The 17,418-nt window shown below is 56.5% G+C and overlaps 1 protein-coding gene across 1 annotated transcript in view; it reads left to right on the plus strand.

Annotated features, from left to right (window-relative positions):
- Positions 1-447: 447 nt before the first annotated feature.
- The window catches only part of CSMD1 (CUB and Sushi multiple domains 1), a 968,167-nt gene continuing 951,196 nt past the window's right edge, over positions 448-17,418 (plus strand). Inside the window, exon 1 of the mRNA XM_056113926.1 lies at positions 448-721. Within this exon, the coding sequence (XP_055969901.1) occupies positions 655-721 (67 nt within the window). The 5' untranslated portion in view covers positions 448-654. The remainder of the gene's footprint in view (positions 722-17,418) is intronic.

Genomic DNA, 17,418 nt, shown 5'->3' on the forward strand with positions numbered 1-17,418 from the left:
GGGCCCTGAGTGTCTGTCCACCCCGTACCTTGCCCAGATATCCAGGTTCCCATTTGGGGGCTGTCTGAGCGCACCGTCCTCTCTGCTTCCGAGCCCCTCGGTTCCAGGTCCAGAACCACCCCACCCCTCGCGCTCTGCCGAGGGGGCTTCCCCGCGGCAGTGTCCCCCACCCCCGCGCCCCGCAGGCCCGACCCCAGCCCTCATACCGGAGTCGCCCCCTCCGCCTGCGCCTCAGGCAAAGCCGGGTGGGCGCCCGGCCGGGTGCGGGGCCGGCCCGGGGCTGCGGGCGGGGCCCGGCTCGGCGCCTCCCGCGGGCGGGGTGCGGGGCGCGGGGCGCGGGGCCGGCTCCCCCCGCGCGCGCCCAACAAGTCTCGGCGGCGGCGCCGGAGGCCGCGCGGCGCGGGGCGGCGCGGGGGGCCGGGGCGCGCGGTCGGGGCTCGCGCCGTGCCCGCTGCCCTGGCTGGGAGGATGGTCGCGTCCGGCCGCCGCGCCCGCCGCTCCGGGGCCCGCTAGGCGGGGACGAGCGGGGCGCGGGGCCCATGCGAGCGGCGGGGCGCGGGCCGGGCGCGCACACACCTGCCGGCCGCAGCCCCGCGGGGCCCCGCAGGCGCCGGGCGCCCCCGAGCAGACGCGGCGCGTGGACTCGCCGCAGACATGACTGCGCCGCTCGGGCTCGCGGGGCCGCTGCTCCTGTGCGCCGGGCTCCTCGCCGCCGCCAACGGTAAGACGCTGCGGGCGCGGGCCGGGGCCGGGGCGCGGGCCGGGAGCGGGGCCGGGGCCGGGAGCGGGGCCGGGCGCGGGGCGCGGGGGCCGGGGCCGGGGAGCGGGGAGCGGGGCGCAGGAACCCCGGCGCGGGGGGCCGGGGCCGGGCGCGGGGAGCGGAGCGCGGGGGGCCGGGGACCGGGGCTCGGGGATGGGGCGCAGGAACCGGGGGCGCGGGGAACCGGGAAGCTGAGACCGGGGCGCAGGCAGCCGGGGCGTGGGGATCGGGGCGCAGGGGCCGGTTTCCAGGGCTTTGGGGGGGGACGCCGCGCGGCCCGCGCCCCCCACCTCGGCCCCGCCTCGCCGTCCCCCGCGCTGCCCGAGGCCCGGGGCTGGGGCTGGGCCGGGGGCGATGTGCCACGGCGTGGGGCTGTGCCCCCAGAACTGGCTTCCCGGCCTGGGGCGACGGGAAAGTGTACTGGGCCGGGGGCTCCGGGGTGCGGGGAGGGTGGGGGGTGGGTAGGGTGGAGGCTCGCGTCGGGGCCGGAGCTGGGGGGGTGGTCTCTCCCCGCGGCCAGCCGCGGGGCGCGCTCGGCTTGCGGGGGTCCCCGGGACTTTGCGCCGCCTCGCAAGTTGCGCACGGCGGGCGGGCAGCGTGGAGGCGGCGCGGGGGTCCGGGGCGCTCCGGGGCGCGGCGCCGTGAACTTGCCGCTCTCCTTGAGCTGAGTTTCGGGTTGTTTCCCCCGACTCGAGCAGCCCGCGGGCTGCGCCTCCCCCGCGGAAACACGCGCGCTCGCCCCGGGGGCTGCCCCGGGCCTGCCCGCCGCCCCCGCCCCTGCCCCAACCGAGCCCGCCGTGGACACTGCCGTTCCCGTCCCCAGCCTCGCCGGGCCGCTCCCCGCGCACTCTCTCCCTCCCTGCTCCACATTCGGGGTGATTGACACGGCGCAGGCGGACCCGAGCGGGCTCTACCCGCCACGTCCAGATGGGCCTGGATGCAGGGGGCGGCGGGGGTGGCAGGGGCGGCGGGGGCACGGTCTGTCCAGCGTCCTCGCGGCCCGACCGCCCCGCAGCTGCCCGAGGCGAGCCCGCGCCTCCGGGGACGCAGCTGGTCGGGCTTGAAGCTGCTGCCCCCGCCGCCCCCCGGCCAACCTGGCGGGGCAGTTTCCGAGCCTGGTCCTGCGGGCGCTCCCCGGGCCGCTGAGCCCGGCCGGTGCCCGGCTGCACGACAGGGGGGACACACTGTGAGCACACGGAAAGTGGGCAGCGCGGAGGGCCGTGCCCAGCGAGGTGCCGGCGGACTCGGCCTGCCCGGCGCGGACTAGGCGGGGCGCCCTGACGCACCTCGGCCAAACTTCCCGGGGCCCGGAGCCCCCCGGCCTGTGGGGAAGGGCCTGAGCACCTGCCCAGCGCAGAGCCGTCGCCTGGACGCGGCCCAGCAGGCTGCCGAGCAGCCCGCACACGTGTGCGCCCAGCCCACGCCGCCCCCACGCCGAGGGGTGCAGGAAAAGCGCGGGGAGCGCGTGCCGGGGGCTGAAGGGCAGGGCCGAGGACCCAGGACAGGGGGCTGCAGCTTCTAGGCCCCTGTGTGAGCCCGGGGAGAGGAGAGGTGTGTGCGCGCGCGCGCGTGTCTGTGCGCGCCCGAGCGCGCGTGCGTGCGCGTAGCCCGGAGGGTCCAGCACTCGCGCCCCCTCATCACTCGCATCCCCCCTTTCCCGGTGCTGAGGCCGGGCCCGGTCTCCTCCACGCCCAATGGGTGTCGTGTCGTGTCTCCCGGGCACTGGGGTGCTCCCGGGGCGCTGCCCGGGGCGGGCCAGGGCTGGTGACGCCAGCGGCGCGGGAGAGGGGGCTTCCCTGGGAGGCCCGGAGGCTGGGGGCGGGCGGCTCCGTGACCTGTTTGCAGAGTCGTGAGAAGCGGCGAGAGCAGCTGGAGTCGGAGCCTCCGGGCCAGGCTCCAGCTCCCGGGGAGAGTGCGGGCTCCCCCCACACCCTACCCCGTTTGTGGGCGCTCGGGGCACCCATCTTTTAGCGGTGGTGGTCGGGGCGACCTGAGCCCCCGTGCCGCGGGGAAAGTTTGCTCTGACTGGCTGCCAAGAGCGGGGCTAGCGAGGTGCACGCAGGACGTGGAAGCCCCGCCCCAACACACATGTCACACCCGCCTGGCCTCCCGTGGGAAGCCTGTGTGCGCCGCCTGGAACATTCATTAGCTCTCCAGGCTTGGAGGTGCTGGCAGGGAGAGGGGGAGAGCGGGCTGGGCCAGATTTCCCCGGAGTGGGGAGGAGGAGGAGAGAGAGGGAGAGGGAGAGGAAGGGAGAAAGGGAGAGGGAGAGCGTGAGGGAGGCAGCCAAGGAGGAGAGGGGCAAGGGAGAGAGAGTGGGAAGGGGGAGCGGGGAAGGAGGCAAGGAGAGAGGGAAGGGGGGTAGAGAATGAGGGAAAGGGAGGGGAGAGACCCCTGCAGGCATCTGGACCAGCAGCCCTTCTTAGGGATTCCGGTCACAGCCTCTGAGCCCTCTCATTTGTGGCCACAGTCCTGGCTGGCAGGATGTCAGCTCCAGCCCTGGGCAATGTGAGCTGGGGACTGAGTCAGTGGAACCCATAGAAGCGCTTCTGTCCAGGCTGCGTGTGGGTCTGTGGGAGAGGCGGACAGACCCTGCAGAAGCAGAAGCTGAGCTGAGCGCAGAGCCTCCTTCCTCCCAGGCTGCCCAGGAGCTCACTATTCCCAGCTGCCCGCTATACACACACACACACACACACACACACACACACATATATATATATATATATATAATTATTTTTACCGCGTTGTCATGGGGACTCTCCTAGGCTCCTGCGACTGAGCCTGCCGGCTAGTGCCTCTGGAAAAAGCCCTCTTAGCTCTCAGTTTGAGATTTGTAACGCCCTGACCCAGGCGAGGCTCTGGAGCTGGGGGAATGCGATGCCCACCCACCACCACCACCACCGGGAACTGTCCAAGCACAGGACAGAGCTATGGACGGGCCTGGGTGGCCCATCCTGGCAGCAGTCGGGGGAAGCAGCCACTGCAACTCCCCTACTGGAAAGTTCCCCTGGCAGGTAGGAGCAGCTCCTGAGGGCCAGGCTTCCTCCTCTCAGGCTTATTGTCTCAAGCAAACACCAACAGAGCTCTGGAAATGTCAAGAAAATGGTTCAGCTTCCTTTAAGAAATAGATAAACAAAGGCTCAGCGGCTGGTGAGCATCCTAGCTGAGGAGACAGCTAACCCAGTGTAGACATTGCTAAGCTGTCAGATGCAAATGGCATATTAAATACTCTCGGCTCTGCTGAATTCTAAATGTGCCTCTGGTCATTTTTGTCTGCCGAGCTCCGAGTGGCGAGGAGCCATCGCGAGTGCCGTGCCTGCGCGCCTCTCGGCCTCTGTGCTTCTTCTGTGAAGTCCTTGCCCTCTGGGAGTTAGCGGCTGAGCCGGGCGCAGGCCGGAGGCTGTTTGCTGTTTGTTGCTTTGGCTAATCACGCAGAGACACGCGTCCTAGGATCAGAGCCAGGGCTCCTCTGGGTCGAGGGTGCGTTCTGTGCAAGCCCGGGGGCCCCAGTGCCGGTGCTGCAGAGCTGGGAGGGCTCGGACCAGCAGCAGAGGGTGATAGAATCCAACTGTTCCATGCTCCGTGGCCGCCCGCCACCGAAGCCGGCAGCTCGATAATGCTGGAAATAAACTGGCTCTAGTGCAGCTGGAGGCGATGAGAGAGACACAGCTGAGAAGAATTATTCCTAAAGGAAATGGGCCCTCTGACCTTCCCTGGGTGGGGCTCTCTCTCCTGCCCTGCGCTGGGGTACCTGTTCGTATGAGGATTCGCTTGGCCCGGGCTCACCACTCCGGGGTCTACCACTCCCCTGGACGCTCTCTCAGATGACCTTATGTGACCTTCCACTCAGCCAGATGCCTGTATTGGGGGGGGAGGGGGGTGTGAGTGTGGAGGTTAAGAGATCTAGTATCCTATTTATAATGAAATGAGAAATGAGAACGGTGTGTCGCCAAGAGGTGAAAATGGACTTCTGACGGGAGAAGTGTCCGACTTCCTTCCGGAGGGTTCCACACACACTCCAAGCCTCCTTCGGATGCGGAGAGCTAGGGAGTTTGTTTTCTTCTGAGTTCAGCTGCAGTTTCCTTAGCCGTGATGTCTGGGAGAGGTACGTGCAGGACACGTTCTACCTCCTCATGGTCCTTGCCGCAGCTACAGATGAGCTAGGTGCACCCGCCAGCACACGGTGCATTGAGGGAACCGTCTTGGCCATTTCAACCCTGTCAACGTGCCTCCAGCTAGAACCTTTGCCCCTCGTTGGCCACCACCGTCTTCATATTGAAGTTCTCTCATGACTAGAAGGAAAACGTGCCCGCATGGAAGCATGGGTGCATGTTAAAAATAACTGCTCTGCTTTGATGTCTCCAATCGCTTTGTAGCTTCTCGGTTGAAACTTCCTGCTTTTTTCCTGGACTCAGGCTAATGCAGGGGAAGCCATTGAGACCCAGGGTGCTTGAGCCTGGTCACTGCTTTTCTCTTAGTGCTCATCATCTTGGGATCATACTGCCTACCTCCTTTGTTTTTAATTAGTAAATTTGAGATCATGCTTTGGGATACAAAATTTTCTTTGTTATCCACGTGAACTCAAGGTGAAAAAAGAGTTGCGAGGACTTGTTTAAGAAGATCGTGTCTGGGTATGTGTTTTACCTATAGCACAGCCTGAGAGAAACAGCTTCCCCTTCCAAGCGTCGTCTGTCTGTCTGTTCATCATCTCGTCATTCATCTACCCAGCAACCTAGCAGCCATCTAGGTTCATTACAAATGGGAAATTACATCTTTCCATATTTATCTGAATCTCTCTCTCTGTTTTGGAGACCATCTCAGTCAAGTTCAGGATAAGGAGTGACCTGTGGTTATTATAAATATGGATTTAGCTTTTTCTGGTCCAGGTGAGGTTAAGTCACAGGACTACCTGTGACCTCAGGACAGCCTCTGAGTACAGGCAATTTCCTCCAGAGTTTTATACCACACACTGTTTTTTATACAGAGTTGTCACCTTGTAGCCATAGGTGTCTGTGTCAGGACCGAGCTGTAGTTATTTTGAATAATTTTGCAGAAGAACATGAGATCCTGGTTAGTCAGATCCCAAAGCTTCTGGATATGCAAGCCGTTCTTATTAAGCAGGTTTGGGACTGTATCAAAAATCTGTCTGTCTGTCTGTCATCTATTGTATCTTGCCTCCTCTTTAGCAAAGCTTATCCAAGTCTAATCTGCTATTTACTGAGCCATCAGAGGATAATCAGCCCACACTGGCTTCATGATGGATATACAGTGTTATGAAACTGTGGTGATTTCAGTAGGGTTCTTTATCACTGTGCCTCCATTAGCAGGGCAGGGTGTTTTGTGCTGTCCAATATTTTACAAAACTGTTTTCTTGAGGGGGAGAGGGCACACCTGGCAGTATTCAGAACTTGCTCTTGGCTCTGCACACAGGGATGGCCATGACAGCTCTTGTGGGAGTGGGTGACGGGGACGAAGTTGGCTTGCCTTGTGCCAGGCAAGTGTTGCTGACCCTCTATGCTGGCTTTCTGGCCCCACAGCTGCTGAATCTGTTAAAAATGTTTTTATAACATAGATGAGACTCAAGCTCCTTGCCACTGGTGTTTATGGCATGGGAAGACAGCCGGCCCCTGGGAACAGAGGCTATGGGGCTGGGACTTTGTCTCCTCTGCCATTAGTACACTCTGACTTGATTAGGTTATGTAAGAAAAGGCTATTGTTAGATTATTATTTGAATATTTGGGGGAGTGATCTCTAATGAATTAAAAACCATAGAAATTAATTGTAAATTCTTGAGAAACGCCAGTCCTTTACTCAGAAAATTTTCTTTCTTTCTTTCTTTCTTTCTTTTTTTCTTTCTTTCTTTCTTTCTCTCTCTCTCCGCTTGTTGTTAATAGAAATTGTATTGATCGTTTCCAAGTGAGTAATTTTCTACCCAAGAGTTGATATTATGTCATATATGGGATGGGTTCCCATCATTATCCTCTGAGCTCCTCCCCCTGCCCCTACTGTTCCTGAATGTTTCCTAAGGCTTCGGGTGCAATTTCCTCCCTCTTCCACCCCAGGCAGGCTTGCCTGCTCCTCCCGCTCCTCAGACTGCTCCTAAGCTCTCTCCTCCTTGCTTCAGCCCACTCCTCTCAGTCCTCAGTCCACTCCTCCCACTCCTCAGCCCTCTCCTCAGCCCCCTCCTTAGCCCACTCCTCCTGTTCCTCAGCCCTCTCCTCAGCCCTCTCCTTAGCCCTCTCCACAGCCCTCTCCTCAGCCCTCTCCTCAGCCCTCTCCTCAGCCCCCTCCTCAGCCCTCTCCTCAGCCCTTTCCTCAGCTCTCTCCTCAGTCCTCTCCTCAGCCCTCTCTTCAGGGATCTCTTCAGCCCCCTCCTCAGGCTTCTCCTCAGCCCCCTCCTCATCCCGCTCCTCAGACCCCTCCTCAGCCCTCTCCTCAGCACTCTCCTCAGGCCTCTCCTTAACCCCCTCCTCAGCCCTTTCCTCAGTCCTCTCCTCAGCACCCTCCTCAGCCTCCTTCTCAGGCCTCTCCTCAGCCCCCTCCTCCACCCCCTCCTCAGCCCTCTCCTCAGCACTCTCCTCAGGCCTCTCCTTAGCCCCCTCCTCAGCCCTTTCCTCAGCCCTCTCCTCAGCATCCTCCTCAGCCCTTTCCTCAGCCCTGTTCTCAGGCCTCTTCTCAGCCCTGTCCTCAGCCTCCTTCTCAGGCCTCTCCTCAGCCCCCTCCTCCACCCCCTCCTCGTCCCTCTCCTCAGGTCTCTCCTTAGCCCCCTCCTCAGCCCTCTCCTCAACCCTCTCAGTTGCTCCTCAGCTGCTCCCCCTCGGGAAGGCTGGGCAGCTCCTTGTCAGGAGTCCTGGCCTCCACTGCTGTTCCAGTTCCCCCTTCTCCCTGACAGTGACATCACCCTCCTGTGCTCCAGGCCATGGGCGATGTGTCTCCATGCTTGGAGTTTCCTCTTGCTCGCCAGGGATCTGGTATGCTTGGGTGCTGTCCCTGCAAGCGGCGTGACTGCGGGACCCTGTCTCTGGGGGTGGAGTGGGGGGAGTGCCTCCCTTTGGCCCTAATCCCTGGACACCCCCAGCCACCTCCTGAGTGTCTCAGCTGCATCGCAGGGGGCTCCTTCCTTGGAGGTGTGGGGGGCTCAGGGTTCTGGAAAACGGCCATCCCCCGTGACGCTTCTCTAAGCGCAGTCACCTTCTTGGGTGAGGGGGAACCCTTTCTCCTCTCTACTATTTGCTGACATGGGAGCTGCGAGCGCTGGGAAAGAGGCTCCTGTGGTCTGTTCTCTGACATGGCCGAGCTCAGGGAGGCTGGCCCTGTTCATTCCCAGGTGCCTGTGGTGCTGGCCTGTACGGCTCAGGAATGTCACCCTCATGCCAGCAGAGCCACACCACATCACCCGCCTAGTGTGCACTGAGCAGTAGCCATCTGAGCAGAGGCTGAAGGGCTGGGATTAACTGAGCCCCACTCGGGTCAGGCTGAGTCTCCTCAGTGGCCCAAGCGCATCACCTGTCCTGGCAGTGTCCTGGATCCACCTCACGCTCCCTGCACCGTCCCACCCTTCTGCATTGGAGGGGTGGCTCATCCCCCTCTGCATGCTGCTTCTCGTGCTCGCTTCTGGGATGGAGGCTGCGCTGGGGCTGTTACAGTGCTGCAGGTGGTGGTGCTTGAGGTGCTTGTGGTTGGTTGTGGTGGTTAGTAGTAGATCATGGTGCTGGTGGCCGTGGTTATAGTCATGGTCTGTGGTTGTGGTTGTGGTGGTTGTTGTTGAAATGGGCATGGTAGTGGTTATGATCTGGTTGTGATTGTGGCTGTGGTGCTTGTTGAAACTGTGGCGTGGTGTGGTGATGGTGGTTTTAGCTGTAAGGGTTGTGGTGATCTGTGGTCAGGGTGACTGTCACTGAGGCTTGGGTGTGATGTACTGGTGGGAGGTGTTGAATCCATATGGAAACACCACCCAGACCTTGGGGGGAGGAGAAAGGAGGGCACTGTTGGTCTGCTGGTCTCCTGCCCCTGGGAGCCGCTCTGGGAAGACCATGGCGGGGAAACGTGGGATTCCACAGGCTCCCGTGGTTGCCCTGGCCCTGTGACTGTCGCCTGGGAGTTGACCATGCCATGCGACACGAGACCCCACTGGGAGTCTGTGTCTGAGGGGGCCTGATGGATGTGTGGAGCTGCACCGGCAGCTTCTGCATCATCGTTGCTTGTTGCCTGAGTGACTTTATCATCATCGCAGAAAATTTGATTCTGAAAAACTTGACCCACTGTCTCACGGCACCCTGAGGCACTCGCTAGCAAGGATGTGTGGGGACACACAGTTGCAGTTTAAATTTCCATTTCCTCTTCCTCTCTCCTCTCTTTCTCCCTCCCTCTCTTTCTCTCTCCTCTCTCCTTCCCCCTCTCTCTCTTTCTTTCCTTTCTTTCTTTCTTTCTTTCTTTCTTTCTTTCTTTCTTTCTCCCCCCCCCCAGGTAGGTAGGTGAGGTGGAGGTTTAGTCCACCCCCAGCAGTTCTCAAGGCTAACTCCTGGCCTTGCTTGGAATCCCCTGGGATCAGCCACCTGCAAGGCGAGCGTCTTCCTATTCTGCACCATCTCTTCCGTCCTGTGCATTTCTTAGCGGAGGATAGAAATGGAGTTATGAAATGCCTTCTGGAAATGAAACACAGCATTGTTTCCATGATGTTCTTGTCTCAGGTCTCCTGTGTCCTGGGTTCTATCCCTATGCCACGCATCTGTAACCAAGCCTCCGGTTGCTGTGGTTCATAGGGCCCTGCCCCATGGTTCCCTGGGAAAGCGGGATGCTGAGAGCAGCTTCTCCATCCCCTTGGAGGGTGCCTGCTCCAATCAGAAGGGTAAGAAGTCAGTGAAGAAGCTTGAGTTTGTAGAAATAGTTTAGTACCATGCGCTTGGCATTTCTTGAATGACCCTTGAATGAGTTACTGTCTTATGAGAACAGCCAAACTCTCCGTCCCAGCTCTGGCTCAGGTGGTCTTGGGGCAAGCCCCTCTTCCTGCAGAGACACACGTGTACTCATAGGAAATTCAAAGTTACATTTGGGTATATGAGATACTGTAGCAAGAGTCCTGACCATAGTTTCTAGGACTTTTCTTTTCTTTAGGATTCTTTCATCTATAGGAAACAGAAGGCTTTGGAGAGTCTCCGTGAATCATGTAACTTCAAAGTCATCATTTGACCTTGCTCTGAACATACAACTCAAGAAATGGGCCGTGGAGCCCTTAAGAAGTGTATGGGGCGTTTCTGATCAAGATGTTTTGACCTGCACAGACACCAGCTAATGGGAGAGCCATAGGAGGGTGGGGTACCGAGGGCGAGATGACCACAGGATAGGGAGGAGGTAAAACATTGAGAATGGGATGGTCATGTGGTATAATGGTCACTGTAGGCAAGCAGCCACGGCACAGTGTTTGCTGCCCCATCCTGTTGACTGTGTCTGAGCATTCCCAGGGGCTGTGGGATACTGCATAGAGAAAGGAAGTCAGCATCCTTGTCTGATTCCTTCATTTGCACCTCAAAAAGGTCCAGAACTATTTATTTTTGAAAAGAACATCTGTGCTGTTCATCTGCCAGACTCCCTTGGACAGTGAGGCTCACTGGGCAGAGCTGGAAGGGCAGGGCACGGGGGGGGGGGGGAGGAAACAAGTCCAGGACATGGTGAGGCTTCTTCTGACACTGCCCCGGCCCCTCAGGAAGGCTGAGTAAAGGCGTGGCCCCACTCCATGGCTTTCTCTGTGTTGCTGGCTGAGTGCCTGGACACTGCGTGGGCATGAGCCCTGAGTGAGAGTGGATTCTATGTGCAGAAGGCTGGACATGGGTCACTCTTTCCAGGATGGGGACAGCGAGGACAGGCCTGTCACTCCCCCTGCCACAGGCAGGGCCAGCAGCAGCAGGACCCTTGGGAGGCTACTGAGTCAGGACATGAGAGATGGGGGGACCGCAGGGCTCTTGCATGGCCTTCTGCAGGCCCCCACTGGCGCAGTCCCTGCTGTGTCCCTCCGTGTCTTCTTCTGGCCCTCAGTGCCCTCTCCTTGGGCACCTGGCATCTGTCTGGTCTCCCGATCACTCTCCCCCCTCCTGTGTGCAGACACTCAGGCTCTTCAGTGATCTGAATGGGCTCAGGGGTCCAAGAAGGAAAGGAAAGTATGACTGACAGTGACCCACAGAGAACGGGCACATGTGCTGGGCTGAGCCCGCAGGGACAGGAGGACAGGCCATCCCCCTGAGGCGGAGGCCGCAGAGCTGCTAGTCTGGTGCCCAGGGCCTCATCTCTGCTGACTGTCATGCTTGTAGCCACTGGTCTGGCTATAGTGGGGCAAGTGTCTGGGGCTAGGCATGATGGTGACCTGTAGGTGCCTGTCGATACCCGGGGCCCCAGGACAGAGCTGCTCCCGGGGCTGGGTCCAGCCAGTGTCCATTAGAGCAAAAGGAACAAACAGTCTATACCCTTGTCCCTCCAGTCACAGCCTGTGAGTGCTCTGACTCGAGCAAGGGTCTGGCTAGAAAGTGGCTCCTCACGGCTGCCCTGTCCCTGCTCTTGTGGCCTTTGGTCTCCCGCTGAACCATTCCTGCAGGAGTGGACAGTGGGTGGGGGACACGGCAGCAGCGTGGGGCTCAGACTCAGCAGCACTGGCGGGATGCATGTGGGGGGCAACAGGGTAACATGATGCAACCAGGAGGCCTATGCACACTTGCTGCTGCCAGCCCCCAGTGCACGGGGACGGCTCTTGAGAGGGGAGGAAGATGAACGTGCGGTTTAAGCCTCTTCTCTGGTGGTTCTTCCGGATGCATAAGCTCATTGGGTACTGGGGGCTCAGGCCCTTGTGCGGTCAGGTGGACAGTCCATAGCAGGTCTGGCTGGCCCTGCGGACCTGCTCAGGGATCCTGCACCCCTGCCAGGACTCGAGCATGAAAGGAGCGACTGTTGGCTGTTTGCTTGCCGTGGCCAGTTGGGCAATACTGGATGTCCTCCTTGTGTCCTCCTCTCCTACTGTGTCCTCCAGTGCTGTGGCTCAAGGCTGACCTGCAGCCATCCCCACCAGGATGGCCACCACCACTGCTGCTCTCTGGGCACCCTCAGATGGGGCCCAACCACCTGGTGCCCACTCCCACCTGAGTCTTCATGCTGCCCTCGCTGGTCAGCTCGGCCAAGTATTGATGAAGTTGGGTATGAGAGTGGCCGGACACCATGAAACCCACAGAGCCAGGAGGTGACCATGACCCACAGCTGCATCTATTTTTTTTTGTATTTTCCTTTTTAATTTATTTTTAATTATTTTTGCTTTTTGGGTCATACCCAGTGATACTCAGGGGTTATTCCTGGCTTTGCACTCAGGAATTACTCCTGGTGGTGCTCTGGGGACTATATGGGATGCTGGGAATCGAACCAGGGTCGGCTGCATGCAAGGCAAATGCCTTGCCCACTGTTCTGTCACTCCAGCCCCAACATTTTTCTTTTTTAAAGACAAACAAACCAACAAACGTCCTTGTTTCTGATGCATCTGGCCCAGCCAGCTGTGGCCTCTTGCCTCCAAGCAGCCGCCCTTCACCTCCCTGGGAGGGAAGTTGGGCCCTCCTGGCCGCCGAGGGCACATTCTGCTCTGCCTGGTCCCACCTGGGCTTCTAGAAGGAGCTGGGTAGGGCAGCCCCTTCTCCCCACACCCTGTCCTGGCGAGCAAGCTCTGCTCACTAGAGGTTTCTCTCTCGCCAGCCCCGTAGCCAGGCTAGCAGCCATGTATTATTGATGGAGAAGCGACTCCGGCTGCAGAGATCTTAAAATACTAAAGAGCAGACGGCTGGGCCCCCATTGATCACCCGTGTCTCCGAGCAGGTGTCTGGGCACTCCATGCCTGGCCTGGGTGCCCCTGAGGCTCAGGGCCCCCTCCCTGGCAGCTCTCTCTCATCAGAGGGTGCTGGTGCAATCATTAGCTCTCCTTCCCTTCCACTGCCCAGTGCTGGTGCCTCCTCAAGATCGAGAGGAATCTAAGCGGGAGTTTATTCATTTTACAACTCAACCGTAAAATGTTGACCAGGGTCATGTGCTGAAGAATGGTGTCCGTATCAAACCGCCTGCCTGGTGATTTTTCTTGACATCATTTTTCCATGGCACCCATCCCTCTCTGGCCCCTGATGAAGAGCACACCTTATCAGGAGACTCTCCTGCATTCCATCAGCACCAGGACATATGGTGGCGCCTGGTTTTAACTGACCATGAGAAAGGGTGGGGGAAGTGTTGAGTCTGGCCTGGGGGATGCTGGCAGGGCAGGCCATAGTGTCTCTGGGCCTGAGTGCCCTAGACCTTTCATTGATATTATTATTATTATTGATTGTTTTATTGGATCACCATGAGATACAGTTGCAAAGCTTTCATGATTGGGTTTCACTCATAAAATGTTCCAACACCCTTCCCTCCACCAGTGCACATTTTTCACCACCAGTGTTACCCCTCTTCCCCAGACTGCCTCTATGGAAGGCATTTCTCTCTCTCTCTCTCTCTCTCTCTCTCTTTCTCTCTCTCTCAATACAAATACTGAGAAACCATCATGTTTGGTCCTTTATCTGCTTTCAGCACACATCTCCCATCCATGGCGACGATCCCTTCCAACCATCCTTGTAGCTTGTTCTTACTCCTGAAATTCCTGCCGTCTGCTACTAATGAACTTCTATGTAGGCTGAGCTAAATTCACCGAGTCCTGAGCTTGAGCTCATTTGGACTTGAGGCCATGTCTTCCCTAATTGGAAGAAAGCGCAGAAGTCAACTTAGATTTGAATTCTGTGTTTACATTCTCTAACAGTGGGAATCTTAATCACTTTAGAAGTATTAGAAATCATAACATCTGACAACATTTATACAAATAACATGATGAGAGAAAATGTCTTTTCCCTGAAATATTTAGTCTATATTCAAGTGAAAAATAATAATAATAATAATATACATTTTGTGCATACTTTTTTTTCCCTTAAATTTTTATTAGTGAAACACCATGAGGCACAGTTGTAGACTTACAAATTTTTGTGCTTGGGTTTCAGTTATACAGTGATTGAATACCCATCCCTCCACCAGTGCCCATTTTGAGGTTCAAAATGCTGGACTTTGAATGCATGATAAATATTGCCTCCTCCTTGGTACATTTCAACTTAAAGCTCAAGAAATGATGTCATGTAAAATCAGGATTCCCATTGTCTTCCAGAGAGGCTGGGGGAGAGGTGGGATGGGAGGTGGTACTGGGGACATTGGTGGTGGAAAATGTGCACTGATGGAGGAATGGGTATTTGACCATTGTGTGACTGAAACTCAAACATGAAAGCTTTGTAACTGTATCTCACTGGGATTCAATAAAAAAAAATTATCAGGATTCCCTCCCTCCTTCCTTAATTTTTATAATAATGATGGGGAATGGTGCCTGTGAGTCAAAATTCATTCCCACACCCAGGAGTCTGAATATTTTCTGCATTACAGTATTAGAATAGAATTTCCCAGTGGCCTTTAGCCTTAGTGGTGTCTGCTGCCCACGGGGTGGCCTGGCTGGGCATTACATAACATCAGAATTGCTCTAGGAATCAAGAATTGATGTGGAGGAAATCCATATTCAGCTTATAAGAAATTTACAAATTAATTTTCATTAACAGTTTTATTAGAGATACCTCATAACGTGATGTCTCCTATTTCAAAGATACCCTTTTATGTTTATTTAAAATTTTTTTAATGACTCACCATGAGACACAGTTACAGACTTATAAGCTTTCATGATTACATTTCAGTCATACAATGATTGAGTACCCATCCACCCATCCATCCCTACACCAGTGCCCATTCTCCACCACCAATGTTCCCAGTGTCCCTCCTGCCACCCCCCCCCCCGCCTCTGTGGCAGGCACATTCCCTTTTACTCTCTCTCTCTTTGAGGCCCTTTTGTGTTTATGTTCTTGTTTTTTTGACTTAAAATATGTAGCTTCTAAGAACTAGAGGAGATAGAGGTTTTAACTTGTTCAAAGACTTCATTCGGGATATAAAATAGAGAATTGCTGTGGAGACGAAAGCGAAGGCTGGCACCAAGTACTACTCCCCTTGCCCCAGTCCCCCTCTCCAGCAGAACCAGACTCTCATCCTCCCCCCACCCCCGCCTCAGCTGCCTCTGGAGTTTCTTCCCTTTGGGGGCTCAAGGAATCCCCATAAATGCAGAATTCACCCAGTGGAACTTTGGGCAGTGAAGCCTCCTTTCCTAGTAAACAGTGAAATAGCTTTCTGGAACGGTGGCTGTTACCTGGTGTTACCTGGGAATCAGGATGCAGCAGCTGCCTCTGGGACCTGGAGCTGAGGATATAGAGCCCCCCTGTGGTGTGCCATCTCGGCCCCCACCCGGGGGCATCCTGCTGATTCTATAGTCACCGCACAGCATTAAATCATCTCTGGATGGACTGAGTCACCGCCAGCCCCAGGTTTTCTGTTACTTCAGTGTGGGGTTATTGCTAATAGCAGAATAAAAATCCTTCGTGCTTATTTGTCACCTGAGCCAGGGCCAGCTGTGCCCAGGCCTCACTCCTGAGTGGGTAGGATGGTGGCTGGCTGCATTCTGACCCTATAGACGGGTGCCAGACTCTAACTGCAAAGTGGGGGAGGGCAAAAACCACCATCCTATCTGCAAGACAGACTTCATCCTTCTCGGCACTGTTTTTTCCCCCGTGTGGTCCTGGTAAGTGCACATTTCCTCCCCGTTTCCCAGAGCTGAAGGCTGAGGCGGAGAGGGGTCCCCAATCCCTTAGTCCCCACGCAGCACTGAGCTTGGAGTGTGAAGCCTGGTTCTCCCACCCAGGGGCTCAGTCCTTCTCCACTTTCATAGCTTCCAGCCCTGAACTTTCTTTCTCTCTTAATTTCATGGGAAACTGAATAGCTCTGTCGTTTCTCTGTTCTGTTCTTGGGCCTTTCATGGCTGTTACAGCGTTGGGAATTGGGGATGGGAGGAAGGTATGTGACAGGTAAGAGTGTTAAGTAGCTGAGTGCCAACTGTGTAGACCAGCCCATATCCGGATCCACTGCAATTTAGGGAAATCAGACACTCCTCGAAGGAGCTGTTTGATCCCTCTCTGCTCCAGTGTATTCAGACTTGGCTTGCTTAAATTAAGAGATACAAAACTGCGTGCAACCAGAAAAAGGTTTTTAAATTACACTCTGTTCAAACTTAGAAGGGAAGCTCCCCTTCTCCCACTTCCCTCAAAAATGGAAACAGAGGGTGGAGTCGGAGCAGGAGGGAGAAAGAGATGCACACCTGAGCGCGGATTCCACCTTCCCACCAGACCTCAGTGCGTGTGGGAGAAGATGGTCATCCTGGAGTCAAAGCTGGGGGTACAGGGCAGACCTGAGTCAGTGGAGAGGAAAGTCAAACTGCGTTAGAGGAAAAAACAACATTCAGAGGATTCCCTGTTTAGATTGGGAGGGAGGGAGAGTGGGGTAGACATAGATAATAGATTGGATGTGGATAAAGAGATGAAGAAGGTAAAGGATAAAGCCAGAGGAAGGGAATGAGGGAAGAAGGAAGAAAAGGAAGGAGGGAGGGTGGGAGGTTTAAGGGAGGAAGCACGGGGTGGGGGCAGGAGGAAGGTCACCTCGGAGCCAACAGCTTCACTTCTCGCCTAGCTCCATGGAGACAGAGATGGGCAGAAAAGATCTCCTTGAGCTGCTCCTCAAGCATGCTGTGTTGACCTGTCTCTGGCTGATGTGAGCATTTGAATCTGAACTTTCCCATCACCTGTTATCTGAGGAGTCTTGAAGAATGGAGAATTAGAGAATGATGAATATTCTGGTCATCAGGAACTCCAGGAGCTATTGAACTGGCCATTCCAAAGATCTAATCTAGGAATTAATCGGCTGCAGGCTGAATTTTGGGTAGCAGCTATGGTCCAGTCCTGACAAGGGACGGCAAGACATGGGCCACTTCCATTGACTGAACTTGAGATGTGCTCTGAGAGTGAGGAGCCTTTCCAGGGAATCAGGAGTTCTGGCTTCCAGAAACTCCGCAGCTGAGGCTGAGAGTGTGGCAATCAGCAGAGCAGAGGCGAGAGAAGTGGCCAGGGTTCCTGCGGGGGACCGGGTTCTGCCGCAAACTCCAGCTCTGAGGGAGCTGGACTGAGGGAGAACAGTAGTCCCACAGGCACCAAACAGGGAGGGGCAGAAAGGAGCAGTGTGTGAATGATCATCTGGGGGAAAATGGAAGGAGAAGTTCATTCTAAAGAATCCCATCAACATGGGCCATCCGATTAACACATTTACTGGAGTTCCCGGGAAACTTGATTTCTGAAGTCTGTGTTTTCTACCTCCTTGTGTGCAGTTCTAAAGGATCTTATTTTAGAACGCTGGGGCTGTCTCTTTCCCGCATTGTTAGATCTCCCCTTTTTCACATTTGGATGGAAGGTCATCATTGCACGGCTGTGTTTCAGCTACCTGAGGCACTCTGGCCAGCTTGGTATGTCTTGTTCAATCATATACACACATTCTGCCTGTGAAGAGCTCCCATGTCCTGCGAGAGAAAAGGCTCATTTCCGAAGGTTCTGGAGAGGGTAGGATGCCTGGAGGCGTGCATCTGACTTTTGAGTTGAGGTTACTGTTTTATTAGTTAGCTCTCTCCGGATTAAGTCTTGTCACCTTCCTAT

This window comes from Sorex fumeus, unplaced genomic scaffold (assembly GCF_029834395.1).
Source record: "Sorex fumeus unplaced genomic scaffold, SorFum_2.1 ptg000024l, whole genome shotgun sequence".
Classification (NCBI taxonomy): domain Eukaryota; kingdom Metazoa; phylum Chordata; class Mammalia; order Eulipotyphla; family Soricidae; genus Sorex; species Sorex fumeus.